At 41.2% G+C, this 25,718-nt stretch overlaps 1 protein-coding gene across 3 annotated transcripts in view; it reads left to right on the forward strand.

Moving 5' to 3' along the window:
• msraa (methionine sulfoxide reductase Aa) overlaps positions 1-25,718 on the forward strand; it is a 524,419-nt gene that overhangs the window by 132,252 nt on the left and 366,449 nt on the right. For all 3 annotated transcript variants that reach the window (XM_043682286.2, XM_043682325.2, XM_043682296.2), the window contains exon 2: positions 21,957-22,025. In XM_043682286.2, coding sequence (XP_043538221.2) covers positions 21,957-22,025 — 69 coding nt within the window. The remainder of the gene's footprint in view (positions 1-21,956; positions 22,026-25,718) is intronic.

Raw genomic sequence — 25,718 nt, forward strand, 5'->3', positions numbered from 1 at the left:
TCCCTCCCTAATGACATTGTGGGTCAACCCCACAGCAGCAGTTCAAGAATGCAGCTCACTATCACCACTCAAGGGCAACTGGGACAGGCAATAAATGCTGGCCAACTAGTGACACCCCACATTCCACAAAACATCGAAAGAAAAACAGGAAGAGGCTAGGAATTCTACTGCAAAAAGCGTCACTCCTGGTTCACCTCCCACAAGCCACATTATACAATTTATACTGGGGAATCAGTATCACAGTGGGAAGATGCTGATGGAGTGGTGATGTCATTGGATTAGAAGGTGAGGCCAATGTTTTGGCATATGGGTTCAAATCCCACCACAACAAGTGGTGGAATTTAGGAGTAATTAATAAATCTGGAAAATAAAATTCATTAATCGTAAGGTTATCATCATAGGTGTTATTATCTATTTTCTCTATGGTTCACTAATATCTTTTAGATAAGGAAACCTGGCATCTTTACTCTTTGACCTGCATGTGATTCCAGACCCAGGCTTATTCAAGATTTAACTTTTAACAGATATCTGAAATGACCTAGCATGCCATTCAGAACAAGATAAATTAAGGATAGTTAACAAATGTTGACCTTCTCAGTGTCATTTGCATCCCATTAGTGGGAAAAAAAAGCAAGTCAGGACTGTGATGAAATGTTGTTCACTTTCCTTGATGAGTGTGGCTTTGACATCGTTCAAGAAGCTTGATAACTTCCAGAACAAAGCAGCCTGCTTTTTTGACATCCAATCTGCCATTTTCTACATACATTCCTTCTCCCCTTCGATATATAATATATATAGTGGCAGCAGTATGACCCATTTACAAGATGCACTGCACAAACTTGCTAAAGCATTTCAGACAGCACTTTGCATATTTGTGATCTTTTCCAATTTGAAGGACACAACAGCAGATACATGTGAATGTCAGCATCTGTAGGTCTGCTCCAAGCTTTCCACCATCCTGACTTGGGAAAGTATTGTGGTCTCTTCATTATTGCTGGGTCAAAATCGTGGAACTCCCAGACAGCCTTTGGCTGCACCATGCACCACATCGTGTAGCAGCTGTCCCAACCCAATGGACTGCAGGTGTTGAAGAAGGCAGATCACTACCACCTCTTCAAGAGAAATTTGTAGTGGGCAGTAATATTCCCATCCCGTAAATAAATTCAAAGCAAGTAATTCTGAATAATGTTACAGAGGTGGAAATTGGCCTTCTTTGTGATTTGTATGAGTACGGGGTCAGAAGCTTATCTTGGGGTCAAATGTGACAACAAGCTGCAAATAGATTAACTTCATCTTACTGCTGCCAGCAACATAGATCGAGTCAGTAACTAGGGATCAGTCTTTGGAGTTGGGATTGAAAATAATGACCTTTAGGCAAGGGTCAATACAAGTCAAGTACTAAATCCCTTGTAAAGATATAAATTTATATTTGTAGCTCCACATAAAGACAGCTGATCCCTTTTACAACCACTTGAACTGACAAATAAACTAAGTTTACAGGCTGCCACTGTATCAAAAACGGCATTTGGAACAGTCAAACAATATTAATTGTACATGATATCTGTTCAGATCATGTTAATAAACAGCCTGTGAAATTGTAAGCACTTTCTTAAAATCTTGGTTACAACGGGCTATTTTCCTTTCAAACTTCAAGCAGCATTTTTTTTGTGCAACTGAGCCAGATTAGATTTCAGGAAATAAACCCAGTGATAGTACTTGCTTGGTGAAACTCACTGCTTGTGAAAAACAGGAGTTGAATATTTAAGTACTAGAGATGCAGCATGGAGCCAGAAGAGATAGGTGAGGTCCTAAATAAATACTTTGTGTTGGTACTCATCAATGAAAAGGAAGTGGCATGGGTGGCTCAGTGGTTAGCACTGCTGCCTCACAATGCCAGGGACCCGGTTTCGATTCCAGCCTCTGACGACTGTCTGTGTGGAGTTTGCACATTATCTGCATGGGTTTATTCCACGTCCTCTGGTTTCCTCTTACCATCCAAAGATGTGCACGTTAGATGAATTGGCTGCGCTAAATTGCCCACCATGTTCAGGGATTTGTGAGTTAAGTGTATTAGTCAGGGGTGAATATAGGGTAGGGGGAATGGGTCTGGGTGCGTTACTCTTCGGGGGGGGGGGGGGGGGGTGTGTGCCAATGTGGACTTGTTGGGCTGTAGGGCCTGGTAACTGGTGGAGGATGGTTTCAGGTCAAAGAGGACTGGAGAATAGCCAATGTTGTCCCATTGTTTAAGAAGGGTAGCAGGGATAATCCAGGAAATTACAGACCTGTCCGCCTCATCTTGATGGTAAGGAAATTATTGGTTAAGGTTCTCAGGGACAAGATCTTTGTGAATTTAGAAGCAAATGGACTTATCAGTGTTAGACAGCATGGTTTTGTGTGGAGGAGTTTGTGCTCACTAACTTGATTGAGTCTTTGAGGAGGTGATGAAGATCATTGATGAAGGAAAAGTGGTTGATGTCTATATGGACATCAGTAAAGCCTTTGGCAAGGGCCCTCATCGCAGACTGGTACAAAAAGTGAAGTCACATAGTATCAGGGATGAGCTGGCAAGATGGATACAGAACTGGCTTAATCATAGGAGACAGCAGGGACCGGTGAAAGATTGCTTTTCAGAATGGAGGGCTATGACTATTGGTGTGCCATAGGAAGCAGTACTGGAACCTCTGTTCATAGTCTACATATATGATTTGGAGGAAAATGTGGCTGGTCTAATTAGTAAGTTTGCGGACAATACAAAAGTTGTGGATAATGAGGATTGTCAGAGGATGCACCAGGATATAGATTAGTTGGAGGCATGAGTAGGAAAATGGCAGTGGAATTTAATCCAGACAAAAGTGAAGTGATGCATTTTGGAAGGTGAAATATTGGTGGAAGATATACAGTGAATGGGAGAACCCTTAGTAGTATTGATATACAGAAGCATCTGGGTGTGCAGGTCCACAGATCACTGAAAGTGGCAGCACAGGGGGATAAGGTTGTTAAAAAAAGGCCAATGGCATGCTTGCCTTCATAGGAAGGGGCAATGAGTAAAGGATAAGCACATTACGCTGTAGAACTTTAGTTATAGGTAAAAACAATGACTGCAGATGCTGGAAATCAGATTCTGGATTAGTGGTGCTGGAAAAGCACAGCAGTTCAGGCAGCATCCGAGGAGCAGCTCCCCCTCCCATTCAGCTGAGGACATGGAGGTCCTGGGCCACCTTCACCGCCGCTCCCTCACCACCCGACGCCTGGAAGAAGAAAGCCTCCTCATCTGCCTCGGAACACTTCAATCCCAGGGCATCAATGTGGACTTCAACAGTGTCCTCATTTCCCCTTCCCCCACCTCACCCCAGTTCCAAACTTCCAGCTCAGCACTGTCCCCATGACTTGTCCTACCTGCCTATTTTCTTTTCCACCTATCCACTCCACCCTCCTCCCTGACCTATCACCTTCATCCCATCCCCCACTCACCTGTTGTACTCTATGCTACTTTCTCCCGACCCCCACCCTCCTCTCATTTATCTCTCCACCCTTCAGGCACTCTGCCTGTGTTCCTGATGAAGGGCTTTTGCCCGAAACTCCTCGGATGCTGCCTGAACTGCTGTGCTTTTCCAGCACCACTAATCCAGAACTTTAGTTATGCCATGCTTGAAATATTGCATGCAGTTCTGCACACGACACTGCCCAAAGGATGTGAATGTTTTGGAGAGGATACAGAAAAGGCTTACCAGTATGTTGCCTGGTATGGCGATTTTAGCTATGAAGAAAGATTGGGTAGATTGGGTTTGTTTTCACTGGAACTCAGGAGATTGAGGGGTGACCTGATAGAAGTTTATAACATTGTGAAAGGTATAGATAGAGTGGAAAGTATGAGGCTTTTTCCCACGGTGGGGGGGGGTCAATTACTCAGGGCACAGGTTCAAGGTGTAGAGGGGGAATGTTTAAAAGAGATGTGCAAGGCAAATCTTTCATACAAAGGGTGGTGAGTGCCTGGAATGTGCTGCCAGGAGGGGTGGTGGAAGCAGACATGATCACAGCATTCAAGAAGCATCTGGGTGAAATCATGAATAGAAAAGGAATGGAGAGATATATGGATCCTGTAGGTGAAGACAGGATTTTGTATGGAAAAGGAAAATGTGTAGGTACAGGCTTAGAGGGCCAAAGGACCTGTTCCTGTGCTGTATTGTTGTTCAGAATCCAGCAAGGTGTAGTACCAGGAAAGGAAGGTAAGCCATCAGAACATGAGTAGCCTTTCAAGCAGTTATACCTGTCTTTATGCAGTCAAGCCCTTCTTTTAATATCTTTGTATGTTTGTTTTCATTTTATTTGTAATAAACTCTTTGATGAAAGAAACTTGGTTGAGTTGTTTCTGATACTAAATTAGCGACAATCTGAGACCTATATAATTGACCATTTCAACCTGGTTAAATTTGAGCTTTGTTCTGACCAGTGGAGGAGTAGGACTAGTAAGGAATCAGTGCACCCCTTCAACCTCGATTTATGACAGTTGGTTTGATGTTGTCTCAACAAAAGTGTGGAGGCTCAAACTTCGAATAGGAAGGGCATTAGAAATGTCAGATTTGATACATTATACACAGTTTTACATGTATGGAGTAGGCTGCAAACAAAACATAATTGGAAAAGTAGTGAGTCATACCTGATGATAGAAATGGAATTTTGAAGAATTTGATTTTGAAATATTGAGATCATTCAGTGGTCTTTCCCAATCCTGTATAGTGTCCTTGATCCAACCACATGAAATTCTGTTTTGCTGCAGTGAAGATTTATACCTCAACTTGGTGAACAAAAGCACGTTTGTCACTGCCCTATTCATTTTCAGTCTGCAAAAGCTCTGCTGTATCTAGTTTGTAATTGAAACTAGGATCAAAGACACACTTGATCAGGATAAGGACCATCCAAGAGATCAGTTAATGATTTCGTGAGATTATAATTGAATTGGACATTGAGATTATTGGCGGACTTCCTGATTAAACTACCTTGTGCATATTCCTCAGACTCCTAGGACTCCAACATTTCATAGATAAGAGCATGAGAAAGCAAGATGACTGGAGTTCTGAACCAGATTACATGTATGCTTGTTCACTATAGTGCTACAAATAAAATTAGTCAAATCCTTTCAGAAAGCAGTCAACCAAAGTCCATTTAAATTGTTACACTGCTCTGTGTAACTTCAAATTAAAAGCAAAAACACATCACACAACATAGAATTCCTTCTTACTTAGAAAAGGATGAGTCCTATTCTTTTCTGGAATATTGTGAGGTGTTATGTACTTGACTATATACAGTACAAAACACGCTTTGCCTTAACTTTATTTTCAGAAGAACACAGTTTATTGTGTCTGTGTTCTCACTTGCCAATCTTTTGGCATCTCTGGTTGCCACTTCGTGCTAGGCTTTTGACAGCTTTGTGCTGTAGTTTCATGACTGCTGAGAACTGGAGGAGCTTGTATTAATATATTTTCAAACTAATTTCAGGGTAGCTTTTTATTTACTATGCTAGCAGAACTCCAATTGCATTGCATGTAGTGAGTGATTTTGGATGCTTTGTAGAGGTAAAAACAATGACTGCAGATGCTGGAAACCAGGTTCTGGATTAGTGGTGCTGGAAGAGCACAGCAGTTCAGGCAGCATCCAAGGAGCTTCGAAATCAACGTTTCAGGCAAAAGCCCTTCATCAGGAAGACCTTGGATGTTTTATAACCAAGGTGTGAATAGAAGTGGGGCGGCACGGTGAATCAATGGTTAGCACTGCTGCCTCACAGCACCAGGGTCCCAGGTTTGATTCCAGTCTCAGAGTTTGAACATTCTCCCCGTGGCTGTGTGGGTTTCCTCCGGGTGCTCCAATTTCCTCCCACTGTCCAAAGATGTGCATGTCAAGTGAATTGGCCATGCTAAATTGCCCATATGTTCGGTGCGTTAGTCAGAGGGAAATGGGTCTAGCAGGGTTACTCTTCGGAGGGTCGGTGTGGACTTGTTGGGCCGAAACTGTACGGAATCTTAAAAAAAAAAGTTGAGGCTTGAAGGAAATTACCTTAACTTGAGATGTTTTGGGAACAGGTTGAAATTTTTGAAACAGGTTGATGGGATCAAATTGGATGCATGGAAAATTGTGACAAGTATATAGAGGAGAAAATGGATAAGTCCATATTATAGATAAATGACAGACATTGAATTAATAAATTTTAGAAGTAAGAATGTGGAAAGGAAATGCAAATTTAGTTGGTAGGAAGGTAGAATGACCTGATCTCAGGAGAAAAAAAATCATCGAAGTGTTCGCACAAATATGGATCCTGAAAGTGGTATTGAACATGTATACCTCTATTTTAGGTAAAGTCACCACAATTCCAGAGGACTACACTCATTAGTGAGAGAGAAAGACAGAGAGATCACTCGTGGTAGTTTAATCTGAGGGTCACCATGCCTCAGGCAAGGGCAATGTTGAGAAGGTGGGGCCTTCATGTTGGTTGCAGGTCGGTTAGCTCAGTAGGCTGGATGTTTGATTTGCAATGGGCCTCACAGCACCAGGTACCTGAGTTTGATTCCAGACTTGGGTGACTGACTGAGGAATTTGCATGTTCTCCCTGTGTGTAGATGGGTTTCTGCTGGGTGCTCCGGTTTCCTCTCTCAGTCCGAAGATATGCAAGTTAGGTGGATTGATCATGCTAAATTGGCCGGTAGTGTCGAGGGATGTACAGGTTAGGTGGGTTATCCATAGTAAATGCGAGGATAGGGTGGGATCTTCAGAGGTGCAGACTCGTTGGGTCAAATAGCCTCTTTCTGCACTGCATGGATTTTATGTTTCTGTGATATTATACATTGTTGCAGGCACAGTTACAGGAAAGATAATAACACAACGAAAAACATGGAAGGTAGATTCACTTGGATATTTATTAGCAGTGAAGAATTGCCTGCACAACTTATTTGACCAGAAAAAAGGTGGATATTACCTGACGAATTGAAAGGACGTCAAGATTTTGAAGTATTAGGATCAAGTAAAAACTGAGAGATTTGATTCCTATGGTCATCCAGACATCAATATCTTGGTGAAGCGAGTATAGTAGGTGTTGCTGTTCCTATTAGGTGTTACATGTAGTACAAACAGAGGAGAAAAGAAAGTGTTTCCTCTCAATTGGTTCAATCTGGATTGAATGCAGGTCCCAGTCTGCAAATCCCACTGCATCTCAGTCTATTTATTGTTTAAAAGAAATTAACATATTAGCATTGTTTCATTATACAGATTAACTATTACACTTTGAACATAATAAACATTTTTGACAGATTTGAAACTGTGAATTATTGTTTCCTGACATTCTTTATGGTTATTACAAATTACAGCAGCTTTGGGGAGCAGTAAGAAACGTTGGCTCCTATGGTGTGGTTGCATTACTTGACTAATTCATCTACATCACAAGTTCAGAACCATTTATTTTATCCCAAACCAATTGGTATAATAACTGGTACAATCACAATCTCATACTACCCTAAGGTTTGAATCTTTTTCAGGTTTTTACTAATTATTTTTGACACTATTTTGTATAATGTGATACATTTAATCACGTCATGATTCTTTGTATTTAATCTCAAACCATATTTCCTAAAATTCTGAAATGAGCATGATGGTAATAAAATATGTTTGATTATGTGCGACTGTCAGTGGAACTTAGTGTATTTGAGCTGCTGCTGTGCTGTCCCGAATTGGTTTCTTAAGAAGAAAGGAATTTGCTTGATTTTTTTGACACAGATTTGCTCTTTTCATGAGCTGCTGCATTCGCAGTTGAAATGAAGGAACTGCAGATTTTTCCATTTTACCCTTTTAGTGCCCTGCACTTATTATTGTGACCCACAGCTAGATAGATTTGTATTGTTGTTAGACGGTTAGTGATTTGGTTATTCTATTGAGTGGGCCTTATGTTTTCATAAGTTAGGGATCACCTGATATCGTAGAAAAATTAATTCTTCAAAAATCTAGGTCTAAAAGCAATATCATAATTTCATTATTTTGAGTTAAGCATGTTTGTGTGTTTGTCCATAATGAAGTGTTAGTTGCTTGCAAGATTACAATATGTGTTCTCATACAAGAAGAAATACACTGTCAGGGTATTGACTTGATACTATTTATATATAGTAATTAAATATGGACTATTGACTTTGTTAAAATGAGCATCTCATTTAAATACCTGGAAACTTTGTGGATTCAAAAGGTTGCTGACCCGCCGAGATCTCCAGCATTTGTTGTCTTCAGTACAGATTTCAACATCTACAGTAATTTACTCCTTCAATAAGAAAGTATGCTGAATTGAAATAGCCACAGCAATCAGCTGACTGCATAGGTTAGCCAAGCTTCATTAAACCAACATAGAATTTACAATATTGTTTGAATTGAAATTAATATTTTTATCAAAAGACTGAAAATAGTCCTCCCATTCAGGTGTGAAGAAACCCTTGAATCCTAGCTTTGATTTACTTCTGTATGATGTTTCTCATATTGTGAAAGAATGATATCACCTATATTTATCAAGATGGAAATGATTAACTTGGACACAAAAATACACAAAGCAGCTTGTATTTTAAGGAATTGCTTTTGTAGAGCAAAGGATTTGTGACTGCACAACTGAAGAATGCATTCTGTCTGATCGCAGGAAGGAAAATGTGCTCGCTGATGGAAGTTAAAAAGAAGCAACAAAACCTAGAGGACTCAAAGTGCAACTGAAGAATTTGCTACTGCTGTTAATAAAAGAGATTAACAAACAACTGTAGTTTTGGGTTAACATCTTTATGCTTCAAAAGTACCCTGCAGAGTTTAAACAATGTATTCCTTTCATCTTTCTTTTGTACAGATTGGCTCTTGTAACTTGGTCTACAATTATAATTAACTTTGATCTTACAATTAATGTTAACGAGAACCCCAAAATCTTATAATACAGTGGCGGGGAGACCAATAAATTCCAGAAGTAAACTAGGCACAGAATAGCATTTCAACAGTTAAGCTGAAGCTGAAGCAAAGTTATAAAATATTGCAGAGGTGGAAATGGTCAATTCTATGATGGAGTGGAGATTTGATTGGCATTTTTGCAGTAGCAAATATTTCAGTTGTCCTTTGACTCCTCTGTTTTGTTGCGCCTTTTTACTTCTATCAGCAGGCACTTTTTCCTTGATTCGAGAGAATGTATTCTTCAGTTCTGAAGTCACAAATCGTTTGAGACTAGTCTGGTTCAGTTTCTGACAGTAGCCAGGGATGGAGTCTGTGGCTTACTTCCAATATTTAGACGGAGGAGTTTTTATTTCATCGAGTCATGGATGATAGACCTCGTCTGTTTAGAGAGCGGAGGGGTTGGGAGAGGTGATGGTGAAGTTTAACTAATTGTCATACTGCTATGAGTGTGAGGATTTTAAAATCTGCTTTGTTTTAAACTGTCTCTTTTAATTCAAAGTCAGATATATTAATGAAGAGGGGTTTGTTATCTCCTTCAATTTCCAACCGTTGGGGCAGCACGGTAGCTCAGTGGTTAGCACTGCTGTCTCACAGCACTGGGGATCCGGGTTCGATTCTACCCTCTGGTGACTGTCTGTGTGGAGTTTGCCCATTCACCCAGTGTCTGCGTGGGTTTCATCCAGATGCTCTGGTTTCCTCCCAAAGTTCAAAGATATACAGGTTAGGTGGATTGGCCATACTGAATTGCCCGTAGTTTCCAGGGATGTGTGAGCTGGATGGATTGGCCATGCGAATTACAGCATTACAGGGATATGGTCTGGGGTGAGTCTAGGTGGAATACTGTTTGGAGTATTGATGTGGACTCGATAGGCTGAATGACTTGCTTCTGCAATGTAGTGTTTCTATGACAAGCCTCTGTGATTTGGTTGTCATGGGGACCGGGACTCCACATCATCCTATTGAAACCCAAATGCGAGCTTCCACACCGAAATACAAAGGCAGAAGCAGGTGGCCTGGAATTGTGCACATTTATCGATGTTTTGGCATTCTGATTCAGACACCCTGTACAGAGACCTAAAATGTTCTTAGAGAGATAAGCAGGGCAACCGTAGCTGCTGTGAACAGCAGGTGTACAAAAGGGTCACCAGGTAGAGTCATGGGAATTCACTCCCTGATCGAAAGATGGGATGTATAGAGACTTATAAGATACTGTACAATTCTCCCTGGCATTGTCTTGAGGAAGAGTTGCTAGAGTAAGCTTTGCTACTGCAAGTTGTTTTGAGGATTCTTAAAATACGAAGGAGAATTTTTTTTCGTGGATGCTGCACATTATGACTCAGCGCAGCAGCAAGAAGTGAGCTTTTTGAAAGCTGGTAGTAATGTTAATCAGCTGTCTCTAAAGAATACAATTCTACTGACAGTTTGGTGTAAGATAAAAGCATAGCGATGGTTTTAATTGTTAGGAAGTAAAGTGGGACATCTTACATGTAGTTTAGTTTTGTAGATCTCTACCAGATAATATTTAGTTGATATAAAACAGAAATGCTGGGAAGACTCAGAAGCCTGGGTTTTGGGTCCAGTGACCATTCTTCAGAACTCAGATGTTGATTTTACTTCCTTTATCACCTGAGGGGATCCTCAAGTTAAAACACCCACCAGTCATCTCTCTTGAATGAGAAAGAAGTACTCTGGTCTGATAAGACTCTGGTGTCTTTAACTTGCCACTAAGAATTCAAATCTGTTAAAAATTAGTTTATCTGAATGGCAAACGTAATAGTAAATGTCGAAACTGCCATGTTTTTGGATGGTGTTGCTGTGGGTGGCATTGACAAGAGGAACAGAATGGCATCAAGAATGGATATTTGGGGTACTCTAATCCTGTTATAATGCTAAAGAAAATTGTGTGAGATTCATTAGCTAAGAACAGAGGCAGGTTGGAGCAATCCCACACTGCTGAACAAAGGAAGAGAGGCATGGAAAACTGTTGAAAGCCAAAAACAGGTTATGAAGGATAAAGAGAGGATAGTTTGTCAAGGTCACATGCACATTTCATAGAATCCCTACAGTATGGAAGCAGGTCATTCAGCCCATTATATCCATACTGACACTCTGAACAGCATCCTACCCAGGCCCACCCCATCCTGTAATCCTGCATTTCCATGGCCAATCCAACAATCTGCACACCTTTGTACTGTGGGAGGGAAGCTAAGCACCTGGGAGGAAAACAAAACCAAGCAGACATGGGGAGAATGTGCAAACTCCACAAACAGACAGCTGCCCGAGAGTCAAATCAAACCTGGATCCCTGGTGCTGTGAGGCAGCAGCGATGACCGCTGAGCCAAAGTGTTCTGGTTGATGCAGCAAAACATACTGGTAAGGGAGAGTGCCAAGAAGCCTTGGCAATTACTTTAGGATTGTGTATGTGTAACAAACAGTATTTGAGTGGTATTACTTACTTCAGTAATCCAAGATAATCTGAAGCTTTATGATGCAGATGATTTTACATGTGTTTCAAGAGACGCATGCTTGGCTCTTTACTCCTGGCTCTTTAGCTAGCCACTACGTTCCCTCCCTCGAAGCCGACAGATATGCTGACATCATTCCTAGCATTGACTTTTTGTTTTGGAAGTCACTGTCAAACATGGACTTGGACGTGCATGCAAAATAAAAAAACAAAATTACAGGGAATGTTGACGTGAGTGTGAAATACTTTCAGAGAATAAATCTAGTCAATTGAAGATCACTTGGAATTAGCACATCATTGATAAGGCCTAATTTTTCAAAATTGGAAATGATCATTCCTCTACCTTTTACTATTTATGTTGCGAAATGTGGTCTAGAACCACATAATTGAAGAATTTGGTTCTGGTTCAAAGCATCATAATTAGCTATAGTAAGTTTGACGTGAGCTTAGATCCAGTTTGTTGTAGCCCCCTGAAGAGTTTGTGCATTAATACTTCAATCTGATTTTAGGAATCCAGCTGAGCAATAGCATACAGGAAATACCTGCAATAAAGAATTGTTTCTTAATGTTATCCAAAATGTAAGTAGAATTTCTATCCTTCAACATGCATTCTTGTCCAGAGCAAGTGCAAGTCAAGAATTCAAAAAGATTAATTTATTTAATTCTCCATAACATTTTTGTAAAATGGTAATTAAATAGAAAAGTTCTTGACCAGGTTTTCCAGGATGATTCTTTATGTAAGCTTGTGCCAGACATTTCAGAATTCAAAGGGCATTTTTCAAAGAAAATTTGAAGTAATCTGATCAGAACAGGAATGCTGTAGTCTGCAGTGACCAAAATCAGTTCTTCATTAATAGTTCTTTATATAGACATGTAACTATCTTTATGTGGATACAATGTTAACATCAACAATAGATGACTATGGACAGAGAAATGGTAGCAATGTAGGGTGTGAGTACAGAAACAAAAGTCATTAAATGCTACGTTTCTGATACACTAGGTATTTCACTTATAATGAGCATTTTGGACAAATGCAAAAATACTTGATTGAATCAAGCCTACTTGACGACTTCTGCAGAGCATTGAGGCTAAGCTAGCGCAATATTATTACATCATCAGATGTGTTGACCTAGAAGTTGTGTAGTGCCACACCTGCATTCCAAGGTAAGATGGGTACGTTTAGTTTGTTTATCATGTCATCGGTTATATTTGATTGGAATCCAGATTAGGGTGAGAACTATTAAAGAAATTCTTTACACCAAACTCAGAGTTGACATATCTTTCAAACCTTTGAGAGAAATAGGTGTGCACCAGTTGTTAATTTAACATGATAATTTGCTGAGCAAATCTTGGCTGTGATGGTCAGGAAGGATCCAGCAGGGATTCCATTTAAAAGAGGCATCCCTATTAATTGCATATCATTGGGTGTTAACTATGTTCAGACAGTAGGTGACAATGGGAATTGAGTCTGGACTTCTGAGTGTATATATAGCAGGCTAAGACAAGGTTATTTTTGTTCAAGATGTCAGTATGCAATGTATGTCTCTGTTAATTTAAAAAACACAGTTGTTAGCAACTAATATTGGGCTCCAGTATTCTGTCTTTTGCAACATATTAGTTCAGATTTTAACAGTCCCCTCCAAATAGGCTAGTAGCAGGCATGGTCTGTTAACACTGGGCATTCTGACTTTATCCTGGTTCTGGATTTCTGTGATCTGTTTTGCATTATTTGTTCTAATCACTGGTGATGTGGCAGATTGGCTTTGGGACTAGGTGGGAACCTGGATTGTTGAAGCAGACATTATAGTCTACAAGTACTATAGGGCTGCAGGCAAATTCTTGTGTGTTTCTCATCGGTCTGCCGATCTTCTGAAAAGGACTGACAACCATTGTTGGAATATGCAGCATGTTTGTGAACATAGATGAATATCAAGGCCATTGTGCCTTGTTTCCTGATGATTCACTCATCCTCTGTATCACCCTTACATTGTCCTTACATTCAGCTCCTTCTACCTGCATTATCCCCATAGTCCTTAATTGCCCTACCATGCAAAAACCCATCCAACTGTGTCTTGAATATATTTAATGGAGCTGGCTCTATTGCTTCCTTGGACAGAGAATTCCATAAATTCACTAATCTCTGGGAAAAGCAATTCCTCCTCTGTCACAAGTTTCTGTTGTCTCTCTGTCCTAAATTTACTTCCCCAATATTGAGGCCATGTCTCCTAGTTGTAGTTTTGCCCATAAGTGGGAATGACCTGCTTGCCTGTATCCCTTTCATAATTTTATATGTTTGTATAAGATCCCCTCTCATTCTTCAAAATTCTACCAAGTAAAGTCCCAGGTGGCTCAACCTCTCAGGACAACCCCATCAACAAGTCAACATGGATTTAGTAAAGGGAGGTCATGCCTGACAAACCTGTTGGAATTTTTTGAAGAGGTAACAAGTAGGTTAGACCAGGGAAACCCAGTGGATGTGGTCTATCTAGACTTTCAAAAGGCCTTTGATAAGGTACCACACGGGAGGCTGCTGAGCAAGGTGAGGGCCCATGGTGTTCGAGGTGAGCTGCTGGGATGGATTGAGGATTGGCTGTCTAACAGAAGGCAGAGAGTTGGGATAAAAGGTTCTTTTTCAGAATGGCAGCCGGTGACGAGCGGTGTCCTGCAGGGTTCGGTGCTGGGGCCACAGCTGTTCGCATTATATATTAATGATTTGGATGAGGGAACCGGGGGCATTCTAGCGAAGTTTGCCAATGATACGAAGTTAGGTGGACAGGCAGGTAGTACTGAGGAAGTGGGGAGGCTACAGAAGGATCTTGACAGGTTGGGAGAGTGGTCCAGGAAATGGCTGATGGAATTTAACGTGAGCAAGTGCGAGGTCTTGCACTTTGGCAAAAAGAATAAAAGCATAGACTACTTTCTAAATGGTGAGAAAATTAATAAAGCCAAAGCACAAAGGGATCTGGGAGTGCTAGTCGAGGATTCTCTAAAGGTAAACATGCAGGTTGAGTCCGTGATTAAGAAAGCGAATGCAATGTTGCCTCTTATCTCAAGAGGGTTGGAATATAAAAGCAGAGATGTACTACTAAGACTTTATAAAGCTCTGGTTAGGCCCCATTTGGAGTACTGTGTCCAGTTTTGGTCCCCACACCTCAGGAAGGACATACTGGCACTGGAACGTGTCCAGCGGAGATTCACACGGATGATCCCTGGAATGACAGGTCTAACATATGAGGAACGGCTGAGGATACTGGGATTGTATTCGTTGGAATTTAGAAGATTAAGGGGAGACTTAATAGAGACGTACAAAATAATACATGGCTTGGAAAAGGTGGATGCTAGGAAATTGTTTCAGTTAAACGAGGAGACTAGGACCCGTGGACACAGCCTTAGAATTAGAGGGGGTCATTTCAGAACAGAAATGTTGAGACATTTCTTCAGCCAGAGAGTGGTGGGCCTGTGGAATTCATTGCCACGGAGTGCAGTGGAAGCCGGGACGCTAAATGTCTTCAAGGCCAAGATTGATAGATTCTTGTTGTCTAGAGGAATTAAGGGCTACGGGGAGAACGCTGGTAAGTGGAGCTGAAATGCGCATCAGCCATGATTGAATGGCGGAGGGGACTCGATGAGCCGAATGGCCTTACTTCCATTCCTATGTCTTATGGTCTTATGGTCTTATCATCTCTAGAATCAACCTGGTGAACCTCCACTGCACCACCTCCAAAGTTGGCATATCTTTCCTCAAGTAAGGAGATCAGAATTGTGCATAATACTGGAGGTACGGCCTCACCAACACCTTGTACAATTGCAGCAGAATCTCCCTACTCTTGAATTCAATCCCTCTAGCATCATCTGCAAATCCTTCTCCAAGCTACTTGGCATCCAGACCTGCAAACATATTGCTATTCCTTCAGTGTGTCCTTGTCAAAATGCTGGCACTCCCTGCCAAAATGCACGGTATTGTGGGCATACCTAAACCAGATGGACTGCAGCAGTTGAAGAGGGCAGCTCACCACCACCTTTTCAAGAGCATTTAAAGGTGGTATAAATATTGTCCTAATCAGCAAAGTCCATATCCCCGAATGAGAAAAAAAGCTAGTCATAAAAGGAGATATTAGAACAGATGACCAAAAACTGCAGTCAGAAGGTTGATTTAAACTGGAAATTCAAAGGAAGAAAGAGAAGTTGATAAGTTAGGGAGGTATTATTGGAATTTAATGCTTAGGTAAATGAATGAGGTTACTAATTGTGGCATAATTAAATTCGGAAATGAGCAAGAGGCAGAACGAGAGGAAGTTAAAGAGAAGGAGGAGGAGGAAAGTCGAGGAGGAACAAAGTCATGGGGAAATTTGAAAACATGAAAACTTAAACAGGAGCGAATGTAGTCGAGAGTGTGCCACATCTGAGGAGCAGGAGAATTTACACTTTGGGCAAGAGCCCTTCATCAGGAAAGCTAACTCTCAGGACTGATTGACGACCATGACTTGGTGCAAGTTCGGATATGTTTAGCATAGTTTTGGATGATCTCGCAAATATAAATTTTGGAAGATAGTCGAATCAGGCTGGAATAAAATTGTTAGAGGTGGTGAAGTAACAAGGAAGAGTTTCAGTAGCACACAAGCTGAGGCAGGGGTAGATTTTGATAGTGGTACAGAGGTGGAAGCACTTTGTCTTTGTAATGACATGCATATATGGTGAGAATCCCAAATATGTCAGTAGGGTTGTAAACAACCAAGGTGAGGGACAGAGTTGGAAGCTATGTCAACAACTTGAGTGGACCGAAGACGGAATTTTAATTTCTAAAGCTAAATGTGAAGTTGAGCAGAAAAGCAGAAGAGACTTCACTTTGTGTTTAGGGCCGGTTATCCTCTGCAATTATCTTCTTCCTAATGCGATAATATTCACAAGCAGGTACATGCCAAATTGTAACGGTGTGTGTGCAACAATTTCTGACTGCTATGTAGCCCTTCCAGGTTACAGCTTCTGGGCGGCATATTTAAAATTCATCTGTGCAGTAACCCAGAAGCATAGAACCTCTGCTCATCATTCTCCCTATAGATGTGAGAGACAGGCAGGCAGCAATATTGCTTTAGTGATGCCTCTTTAGAATTTGTCCTAAAGACTGTTCAGAAAATGGAAGTTATTCCTTTATGGATGACAACACGAGTCAACTTTGACAGAGGTGGTTGCAGAAGTCAGAATGGCTAAAAGAAACAGGCTTCAATGTTATAAGATGTGCTGTCTTGTTGCCAGTGTGGAGGACTGTCTCACACGTGTTGAGATGGGAGGCGTCTCACTCATATTTCATCAGTGTCTGTCACTTGTTTGCACCAACCAATGTGTACTATTACTGTGTGGTATACATAGTAGTGGTCCTTTGGCCTTGATCTTTGAGTCGTCGTTATCTGCAGGTTTAGTACCAGAGGACTGGAGGATTGCAAATGTTGTGCCCTTTTTCAAGAAGGGCAGTAGAGATGACCCAGGTAAATATAGATCAGTGAGCCTTACGTCTGTTATAGGAAATGTTTTGGAAAGGATTATAAGAGATAGGATTTATAATCATCTCTTATAATTTGATTGGAAATAGTCAACATGGATTCGTCAAGGGCAAATCGTGTCTCACAAACCTCATTGAGTTTTTTTGAGAAGGCGACCAAGCATGTGGATAAGGGTAGGGCAGTTGACGTGGTGTACGTGGACTTCAGTAAAGCCTTTGTTAAGGTTCCACATGGTAAGCTACTGGAGAAAATGCAGAGACGTGAGATTGAAGGTGATTTGGTAATTCGGATTAGAAACTGGCTTTCTATAGGAAGGCAATGAGTGGTGGTTGATGGAAAATATTTAGCCTGGTGTCTGGTTACTAGTGGTGTGCCACAAGGATCTGTTTTGGGACCATTGCTATTTGTCCTTTTTATAAATTATTTGGATGCAGGCATAGGTGGATGGGTTAGTAAGTTTGCAGATGATACTGAAGTCACTGGAGTGTAGACTGTGTGGAAGAATGTTGTAGGTTGCAGGGAGACTTGGATAAACTGCAGAACTAGGCCGAAAGGTGGCAAATGGAGTTCAATGCAGATAAACGCATGGTGGCTCAGTGGTTAGCACTGCTGCTGCACAGACCAAGGTCCCAGGTTCGATTCCAGCCTCGGGTGACTGTCTGTGTGGAGTTTGCACGTTCTCCCCGTATCTGCGTGGGTTTCCTCCGGGTGCTCCGGTTTCCTACCACACTCCAAAGATGTGCAGGTTAGATGAATTGGCCATGCTAAATTGTCCATAGTGCTAGGTGCATTAGTCAGAGGGAAATGGGACAGGGTGGGTTACTCTTCGGAGGATCGGTGTGGACTGGTTAGGCTGAAGGGCTTGTTTCCACACTGTAGGGAAGCTAATCTAATCTAAATGTGAGGTGTTTGACTTTGGGAAGAATAACAGGAAGGCAGAATACTGGGTCAATGGAAAGATTCTTTGTAGGTGTGGATGTGCAGAGGGATCTTGGAGTCCATGTACATCGATCCCTGGAAGTTGCCCCCCAGGTTGCTAGTGCTGTTAAGAAGGCATACAGTGTGTTAGGTTTCATTCGTAGAGGGATTGGGTTCCGGAATCGTGATCTGCTTAGATCTACAAAATTCCATGCAAGGACTGCCACAAACACTACGTAGGACAAACAGGAAGAAGGTTAGCCACCAGGATACACGAACACCAGCTAGCCACAAAAAGACATGACCCTCTCTCCCTCTTAGCCCTACAAACAGATGAAACAAACCACCATTTTGACTGGGATATCACATCTATCCTGGGACAGGCTAAGCAAAGACATGCCAGAGAATTCCTAGAGGCCTGGCACTACAACCACAACGCTATAAACAAACACATAGATCTAGATGCCATCTATCAACCCCTCAGAAAATGAACAGGAAATGACATCACCACAAACCCCAGGAACCCCATCCAGGAGAAAGATATAAATAGAAAGCAGGAGACAACAGCTTCGCTTCACTTGGAGGTTGCCACTGATGATGTTACCTAGCCAGGTAATGAAACATCAGGATATCAAACCTACAGCTCAGCGAGCAAACCTACACCCTAAATCTGATGAGCTTTCACCAGAAGGCTGCATAAATCATGGACACAAATATTATAAGTGCTTTTTGAGTTTAGTCCCCTTTTGAGTTGACTCCTACATGCCTACCCTGGCCATGTTTTGATTAGATTAGATTAGATTAGATTAGATTACAGTGTGGAAACAGGCCCTTCGGCCCAACAAGTCCACACCGACCCGCTGAAGCGAAACCCACCCATACCCCTACATTTACCCCTTACCTGACACTACGGGCAATTTAGCATGGCCAATTCACCTGACCTGCACATCTTTGGACTGTGGGAGGAAACCGGAGCACCCGGCGGAAACCCACGCAGACACAGGGAGAATGTGCAAACTCCACACAGTCAGTCGCCTGAGGCGGGAATTGAACCCGGGTCTCTGGCGCTGTGAGGCAGCAGTGCTAACCACTGTGCCACCGTGCCGCCCACCTGTGCCACCGTGCCGCCCATGTTTGCTGGCACTTAGGTAGTGTGGCTTCCTCACTTGAGCTGGATCCTTGGCCCCGTCAGTCTTCACTCCTAACACTGTAAGCACTTCACAACAACATGCTAAAATGCATATGACTGGGAATTCTCTCATAAGTTAATCAACACGGAGAGGCTTCAATCTAACATTGTTTGTGTTAGCATAAAAGGTGGCTTTTTTTATTCTGATGGAGCCATTTAGTAAAGATGTTTGTATTCATCAGAGGTGGAGAAACATATATGTTATTGCATATAGTCTGGTTTATGAGTATGTCGAAGAATGTGGTGTTGCAAAAGCACAGCTGGTTAGGCAGCATGCGAGGAGCAGGATAATTGACGTTTCGAGCATAAGCTCTTCATTAAGAATAAGAGGGTGGCCCAAGGGGGCTGAAAGCTAAATGGGAGGGGGTGAGGTTGGGGGGAAGGTCGCTGGGAATATGATAGATAGATGAAGGTGGGGGTGAAGGTGATAGGTCAGAGAGGAGAGTGGAGCGAATAGGTGGGATGGAAGGTGGACAAGTTGGACAGTTCAAGAAGGCGGTGCCAAGTTTGAAGGTTAGATCTGGGATAAGGTGGGGACAGGGGAAGTGAGGACACCGGTGAAATCCACATTGATCCCGTGTGGTTGGAGAATCCGAAGGTGTCAGGTGGCTAGAGTTTAGCCATGGAGGTGGACCAGGACTTGCATGTCCTCGGTGGAGTGGGAGGGGGAGATAAAGTGTTCAACCACAAGGGTTGTAGACTGCGGGAGTCCCAGAGATGTTCTCTGAAAAGTTCTGCAAGTTGGTGTCCTGTTTCCCAATGTAGAGGAGATCACATCGAGAGCAAAGGACACAATAGATGACGTGTGTGGAAGTACAGGTAAATCTCTATCAGAGGTGTGGGTGCAGGTTATTCACTTCTTGTGCCAGGGGAAGGTGCCAGGAGTGGAGGGTAGGTTGGGTGGGGGGGCCTAACAAGGGAATCGTGGAGGAAATGGTCTCTCCGGGACGCAGATAGGAGTGGGGACAGAAATATATCCCTGGTGGTAGGGTCTGTTTGTATGTAGCAGAAATAGTGGATGGTTTGTGATGCATCCAGAGATTGGTGGCGTAGAAGGTGAAGGCTGGGTGGGGGTGTGGGGTTCTGTCCTTGTTGCGATTGGAGGGGTGGGGTTTAAAGGCGGAGGTATGGGAAGTGGAGGAGATTCGTAGGGAGGGGAAATTGCTCTCTATGTGGTCTCCTCTACATTGGGGAGATAGATTAGCATCTTACAGAACATTTCAGAGAACATCTCTGGGACACCAAGACTAAACAACCCCACCGCCCTGAGGCTGAACACTTTAACCCCCTCCCCACCCACTCTGCCAAGGACGTATAAGTCCTGGGCCACTTCCACTGCCAAGCTCTAGCCACCTGACACGTGGAAGAAGAATGCCTCATCTTCAGCCTTGGGACCCTCGAACCACACGGGATCAACGCGGATTTCACCAGTTTTCTCATTTCCCCTCTCCCCACCTTATCCTAGATCCACCCTTCGAATTCTTGAACTTCCGTCTTCCTTCCCACTAATCCACTTCACTCTCCTCTCTGACTTATCACCTTCACCCCCATCTTCATCTACCTATTATATTCCTAGCACCACCCCCCTCCCCTCCCATTTATCTCTCAGCCTACTTGGGCCTCCTCCACATTCCTGATGAAGAGCTTTTTCTCAAAATGTCAACTCTCCTATTCTTTGGATGCTGCCTGGCTGGCTGTGCTCCTCCAGCACCACACTCTTTGACTCTGATCTCCAGCATTTGCAGTCTTCGCTTTCCCCAGGTTTGTGAATATGTATGTTTTCAGTTTTTGGCTAACAGGATTGTGCCTCTGAATGTACTTCTAGCAATTGGAGTATTAATGATTATGGATAACATGCTAATAAATGCAAAGCAGGTTCCTGCAGTTTACAGTTGGGAGACCTGACCCATCTGAAATGTTCTGAGAATTTAACAGCAAACAGTTAACCTGTGTTCAGTAATAAGTTTTGTCTCTCAACTAATTTTGTGCCCTGTCTACACCTTTCAATGCTTTGGGCAAGCCTGAGATATTCTGCCACATAACTTGACTCTTACAAGTATGTAACTGGAGGAAATTTCTGATTATCCAACAATGGGATCTCAGATCCACCTCCTGATGCTGTCTGGCTTACTGTGTTCTTCCAGCCTCCTGCTTGTCTACCATGGATCTCAGACAAGCAGGCAGCCAATTTTGGGGCAGTGGAGGGATAGAGTTGGTGCTATCATAGGACTAGATACTGTCAACATTCATCCGTAAACTGATGCTGTGCATAACTCAACAAATCTACCTGTCATCTATAAACTGCATACTCATAATGTGCGGATCTAGATGATGTTTCATAGAACCTACCATAGTTAATGTTGAAGTGCAAGTCTGTGTCGTGCTTAGGATTATTGGATAAATCTGACATGCTGAAGGAGCTGCATTCTTCCTTTGGCACTGGCTCGGTTATTTGCATGTTAGTGCCATGTTTTACTGCCCTCTAAGAGACTGGGCCACCTTATTTTCATTATCATTCGGAGTCTTATTTTTACTTTTGTTAAGTTACCATAGCTAGTAGGTAGAGGAGTAGAAGACAATGCTACTTGAAGAAATTTATTTTTGTGTTCTATTTATATTAATATTTTGATTACATAATACTAAATATGTTTTATTACTGTTGTGTTTAAGTCCTCCTGTAATTAATGCAAGTGTATTTGTAGGCCACTTTGAATCTGATTCAATATTTTGTCTTTTTTAGAGGTTAAATTTATTGTAACTTCACATATACATGATAAAATAGTTACGTAAAATCCATGCAATATGTTCCTTTGATTCAGCGAATTTAAAAAATCCTATCCAAAGGATACAATTGGGTTGACATACTTCCGTAATTCAATCAGGTGACGTGTACTTCTTTGCTCTAGTTTTAAAAGTCTTGCTTCTTATTTTTCAGCGAAACATCATGTCAATGGAAATAGGACAGTTGAGCCATTCCCCGAAGGACTACAGATGGTCATGTTTGGTAAGTTATTCTTGAGTGCAAACTTAAAGTACTATATGTTCTAATTAGATGACGCAGTTATGGAGTTAAATAGAAAGGGGTCATTTCTCAGGTTTGGCCTGATCCTTTCCTCACAGGTGCTTGTGACAATTCTCTCCATCTCCATTGTAATAATTATATTCAGAAATAATGTGCTGATCCCAGAAATGTACTATATTAAAAAAAAGGATGTACGTAGTATTTGCGGGGAAAAGGAAACAAGTTTGATTTTGAAAATAACAATGAACATAATTCACATCATTACTCTTAAACATTAGGTATTTGAAAGACTTTTGGAAAAATCAAATTCATTGAGCTGATGGAAAAATTAAATGAACATTTTATTTGTGATGATCCCTGTGCTAGCATGGGACTAAAAGGGCGGTATTCAAATGGGTTTTTAATTAATTTCTTCTTTGATTTCTTGAGCTGTAACAATAGAATAAATTTAAATTAACACGAATGCAGTTCCGAGTCCACAATGTTTTTTTTTGAAAAAGCTAACAGCAAATTTCAATTCTTGGTCAGAATGATTTCTGGATCTTGATACTATACCAATGTGGAAATGCAGATGTGGTGCAAAGTAATTCTTGGGCAGGAATTGTTTCTGAAACCTAATTACAGCAGCAGTAGACGCAGGATGGAGATTGGATCAAGGCAGGAACCAGCTCAGTTCAAAAGACAACCCCTGTTGAGGCAGCTGGAATTCATCCACAAACACAAAGTGCAACCTGAGCAGAGGGCACTGTACAGGGAGGGAACTCATGGGTCTATACATGACCTCATAGGGAAAACGCCGATGACGATCTCAGGTAGTTTCCTCTGTCAGTGACAAAAGCTTCCATTTATATATTGCCTCTAATGTAGAAGAACCTCCTAGGCATTTGGAAAATTAAATTCAAAGCAATTAGGGGCATCGAGAGGATCTGTACTTCAAATGTTAGTCTTTCATTCGTTTTCAGATCCTAAAATGCTTGCAGTATGTTACCAGAATGCTTTGTATTTATTTCTGCATTGTATCCTAACCCTCCAGAGAACCATGCCAATTTGCTGTTGCTAAGAATTTTGCATAATTTCTTTTATCAACAACTGAGACATGATGGGCTGTCAACACTTATTGCTGTCTTTTTTGTCTCTGCTACACTTTTGCCTCCCACTATATTGCTGCCTCTTTCTCCATGCCACTGTTCTGATGGTGCATTGAACCCAAGTCACAAAACACAAGTCCAATTCTGACCCTTGAAAGAACTGAAAACAAGCTTCTTAATTGCTTTAAGTGACTAAGAGTTTGGATGGGACCCCTATTTGAGCTTCAGCCAACATGCTCTGAAATAGAAGTATATCAATCTCGTGCTAGGAAACTGGCATGCTGATCCAGGTGAGGTAGGGTGTAGTTTATGCAATCACCCATCCTTGAACTTGCCATGTCTAAAAATCCACAATATTGCCTAGAATTGCATCACTCGAGTATAACACTGTTACAGAGTAGTAGGATATAGGGAGCCAACAATAGTTTATTGACAATTTAAAAAAAATTATTCAGTATACCAACTTTATTCATTATACTTTTTAACTGCTATACAACATCAAACTATATTTTCATGAATGTTGCATATGCCCAACTAAAACTACACTTTAGAGGTAATTTCCTTTTGAATGAACTTTGAACCATGGTCCTGTCAAAAGACAGACATTTACCTTGTTTTTTATTATCACTGTTAATCCAGGAGATGAAATTGTTTTACATTCGTAGTGAAGAATGGACTGATAGTATTTTGCAGCCCATTTTATACAATATCCAGTTTCAGGTCCTGATGCTCTGTATTGTCTTCCTGTTTACATTTATGTGTAGCTCCACTTGCGTTCAGCTGTAAGAAACTAGAGATTGTGAAAATAAAACAACTAATGGTAGCCCAGAGCATCCACTATTCTGTCTTCTGGTATTCTTATACTGGACAGGGATTTTTGGATGGGGCATGATGAACCACATACACAATGTTACTTAATTTTTTGTCATCTTGAGGCTCTTTATTTATAATTTTGTAAATTGAAACAGAACATGGTTAGGTGAATTGGCCATGCTAAATTGCCCGTAGTGTTAGGTGAAGGGGCAAATGTAGGAGAATGGGTCTGGGGGTGTTGCGCTTCGGCGGGTCGGTGTGGACTTGTTGGGCTAAAGGGCCTGCTTCCACACTGTAAGTAATCTAATCTAATCATGAAACATTTTGAAAAGTAATTGGTCTGTAAAAATGTTGACATGATGTATAACTGTAGAGGTTTATAGTATAGAAAGACATGGAATACCATGAAAGTATGTTGCATAACCTAAGTATTCACTGCATGAAAATATTTTTCTCATATCATCGTCGCTTCTTTTAAACCTATGCCATCTCATTTTTATTCCTTTTATGATAAGTCAAGGTATTTAAGCTGGCTTGGGATTTGATGATAAGGAAAAAAGTGAGAAAGATGACAATTTGTTAGACTTCAGTACTTGGTGCCTGACAGCTAACAGAGATATACCTGAGATCTGACAACAGATATTAGGAGAACTGAAAATTATGCATTAATTGGTAGCATGCCAGTGCTGCATTGTAGGAGGATTTGAGTGTGATATGAACTCACTGAATGCCTACTGCTGATTTTTCTTTTGGATAAAACAGAATTAGTTGTCGGCCTAATATGTTTTCACTGTTTGTTGCCTTCAGCTGAGGGGGTAGCACAGTTAAGTGGTTCACCTCTGGAAGATGTGTAAATAAATTGAAGGGCATAATGTCACAGGTTGCTTTTCGTACACATTCTGGCAGTGAGCACCACAGTAACATCTGCGTGGGAGCAATTTGCTGGCTTTCATGATTAGGAGCTGTTCTGTGATGCAGAATGTAACTGAGAAGGAAGAGGAAACCCTTCAAAGTCAGGCAAAAAGATTAACCATTAAATCTTGAAGGGTTGCAGTATGGCAGAGACAATTATGGAGCTAATGTATTTGCACAATGTGTGCTTTCATTGAATTTTAAATTCATTAGCCCTTTTTATATAACCCTTTAAACTAGTCTATTACTTGGGTTTCAATGCAATTTCTATTTATATAGATAGAAATGTAGAAAAAGTATCTATTGTAATTGCTGATATAAATAACCTTATTAAATAAAGCAGTCTTTCCTTTTGGAATTCTGTTCATTAATCATTCCTGAAAAGACATGAAGCCTGTTGTTTAAGAAAATAATCATTAAGAAATCAAATTGATAATTTCTTTCCAGTACAAAACTGATTTAAGGATTACTTTCACTACAGAGAATGTTACAGCTGATAGCTTCTGTTTTGCTGGACAGCTGTTGATATGTTTCATGGAGTTCTCAAGGTTAGCAGAGCAATAGAGGTAAATAAATTCAGTGAAATGAGCAGACTGTGGTCTAATATTTGAAATGACAAGGTAGAACATCAGACCGAGTCTCTTGTAGTTTGACCATACCATATTCCACCAGGTCCTCTGCTCTACTGACACTAAGTTGACAACTGTTCAAGATTGTTTTGGAATCTGCATGAATTAAAGACTAACTTAATGAATGCTCTTGTGAACAATACACGAGAATTTCTTTGAAGCATCAAAAAAAATTTTTTTCATTGTTTTTACAACTAATAGACTATTATTGAAATAATTGGAGATTTGGGTGG

This window comes from Chiloscyllium plagiosum, unplaced genomic scaffold, assembly GCF_037043375.1.
Source record: "Chiloscyllium plagiosum isolate Xiang-an unplaced genomic scaffold, Cpla_swu_hap1 HiC_scaffold_3, whole genome shotgun sequence".
Lineage (NCBI taxonomy): Eukaryota > Metazoa > Chordata > Chondrichthyes > Orectolobiformes > Hemiscylliidae > Chiloscyllium > Chiloscyllium plagiosum.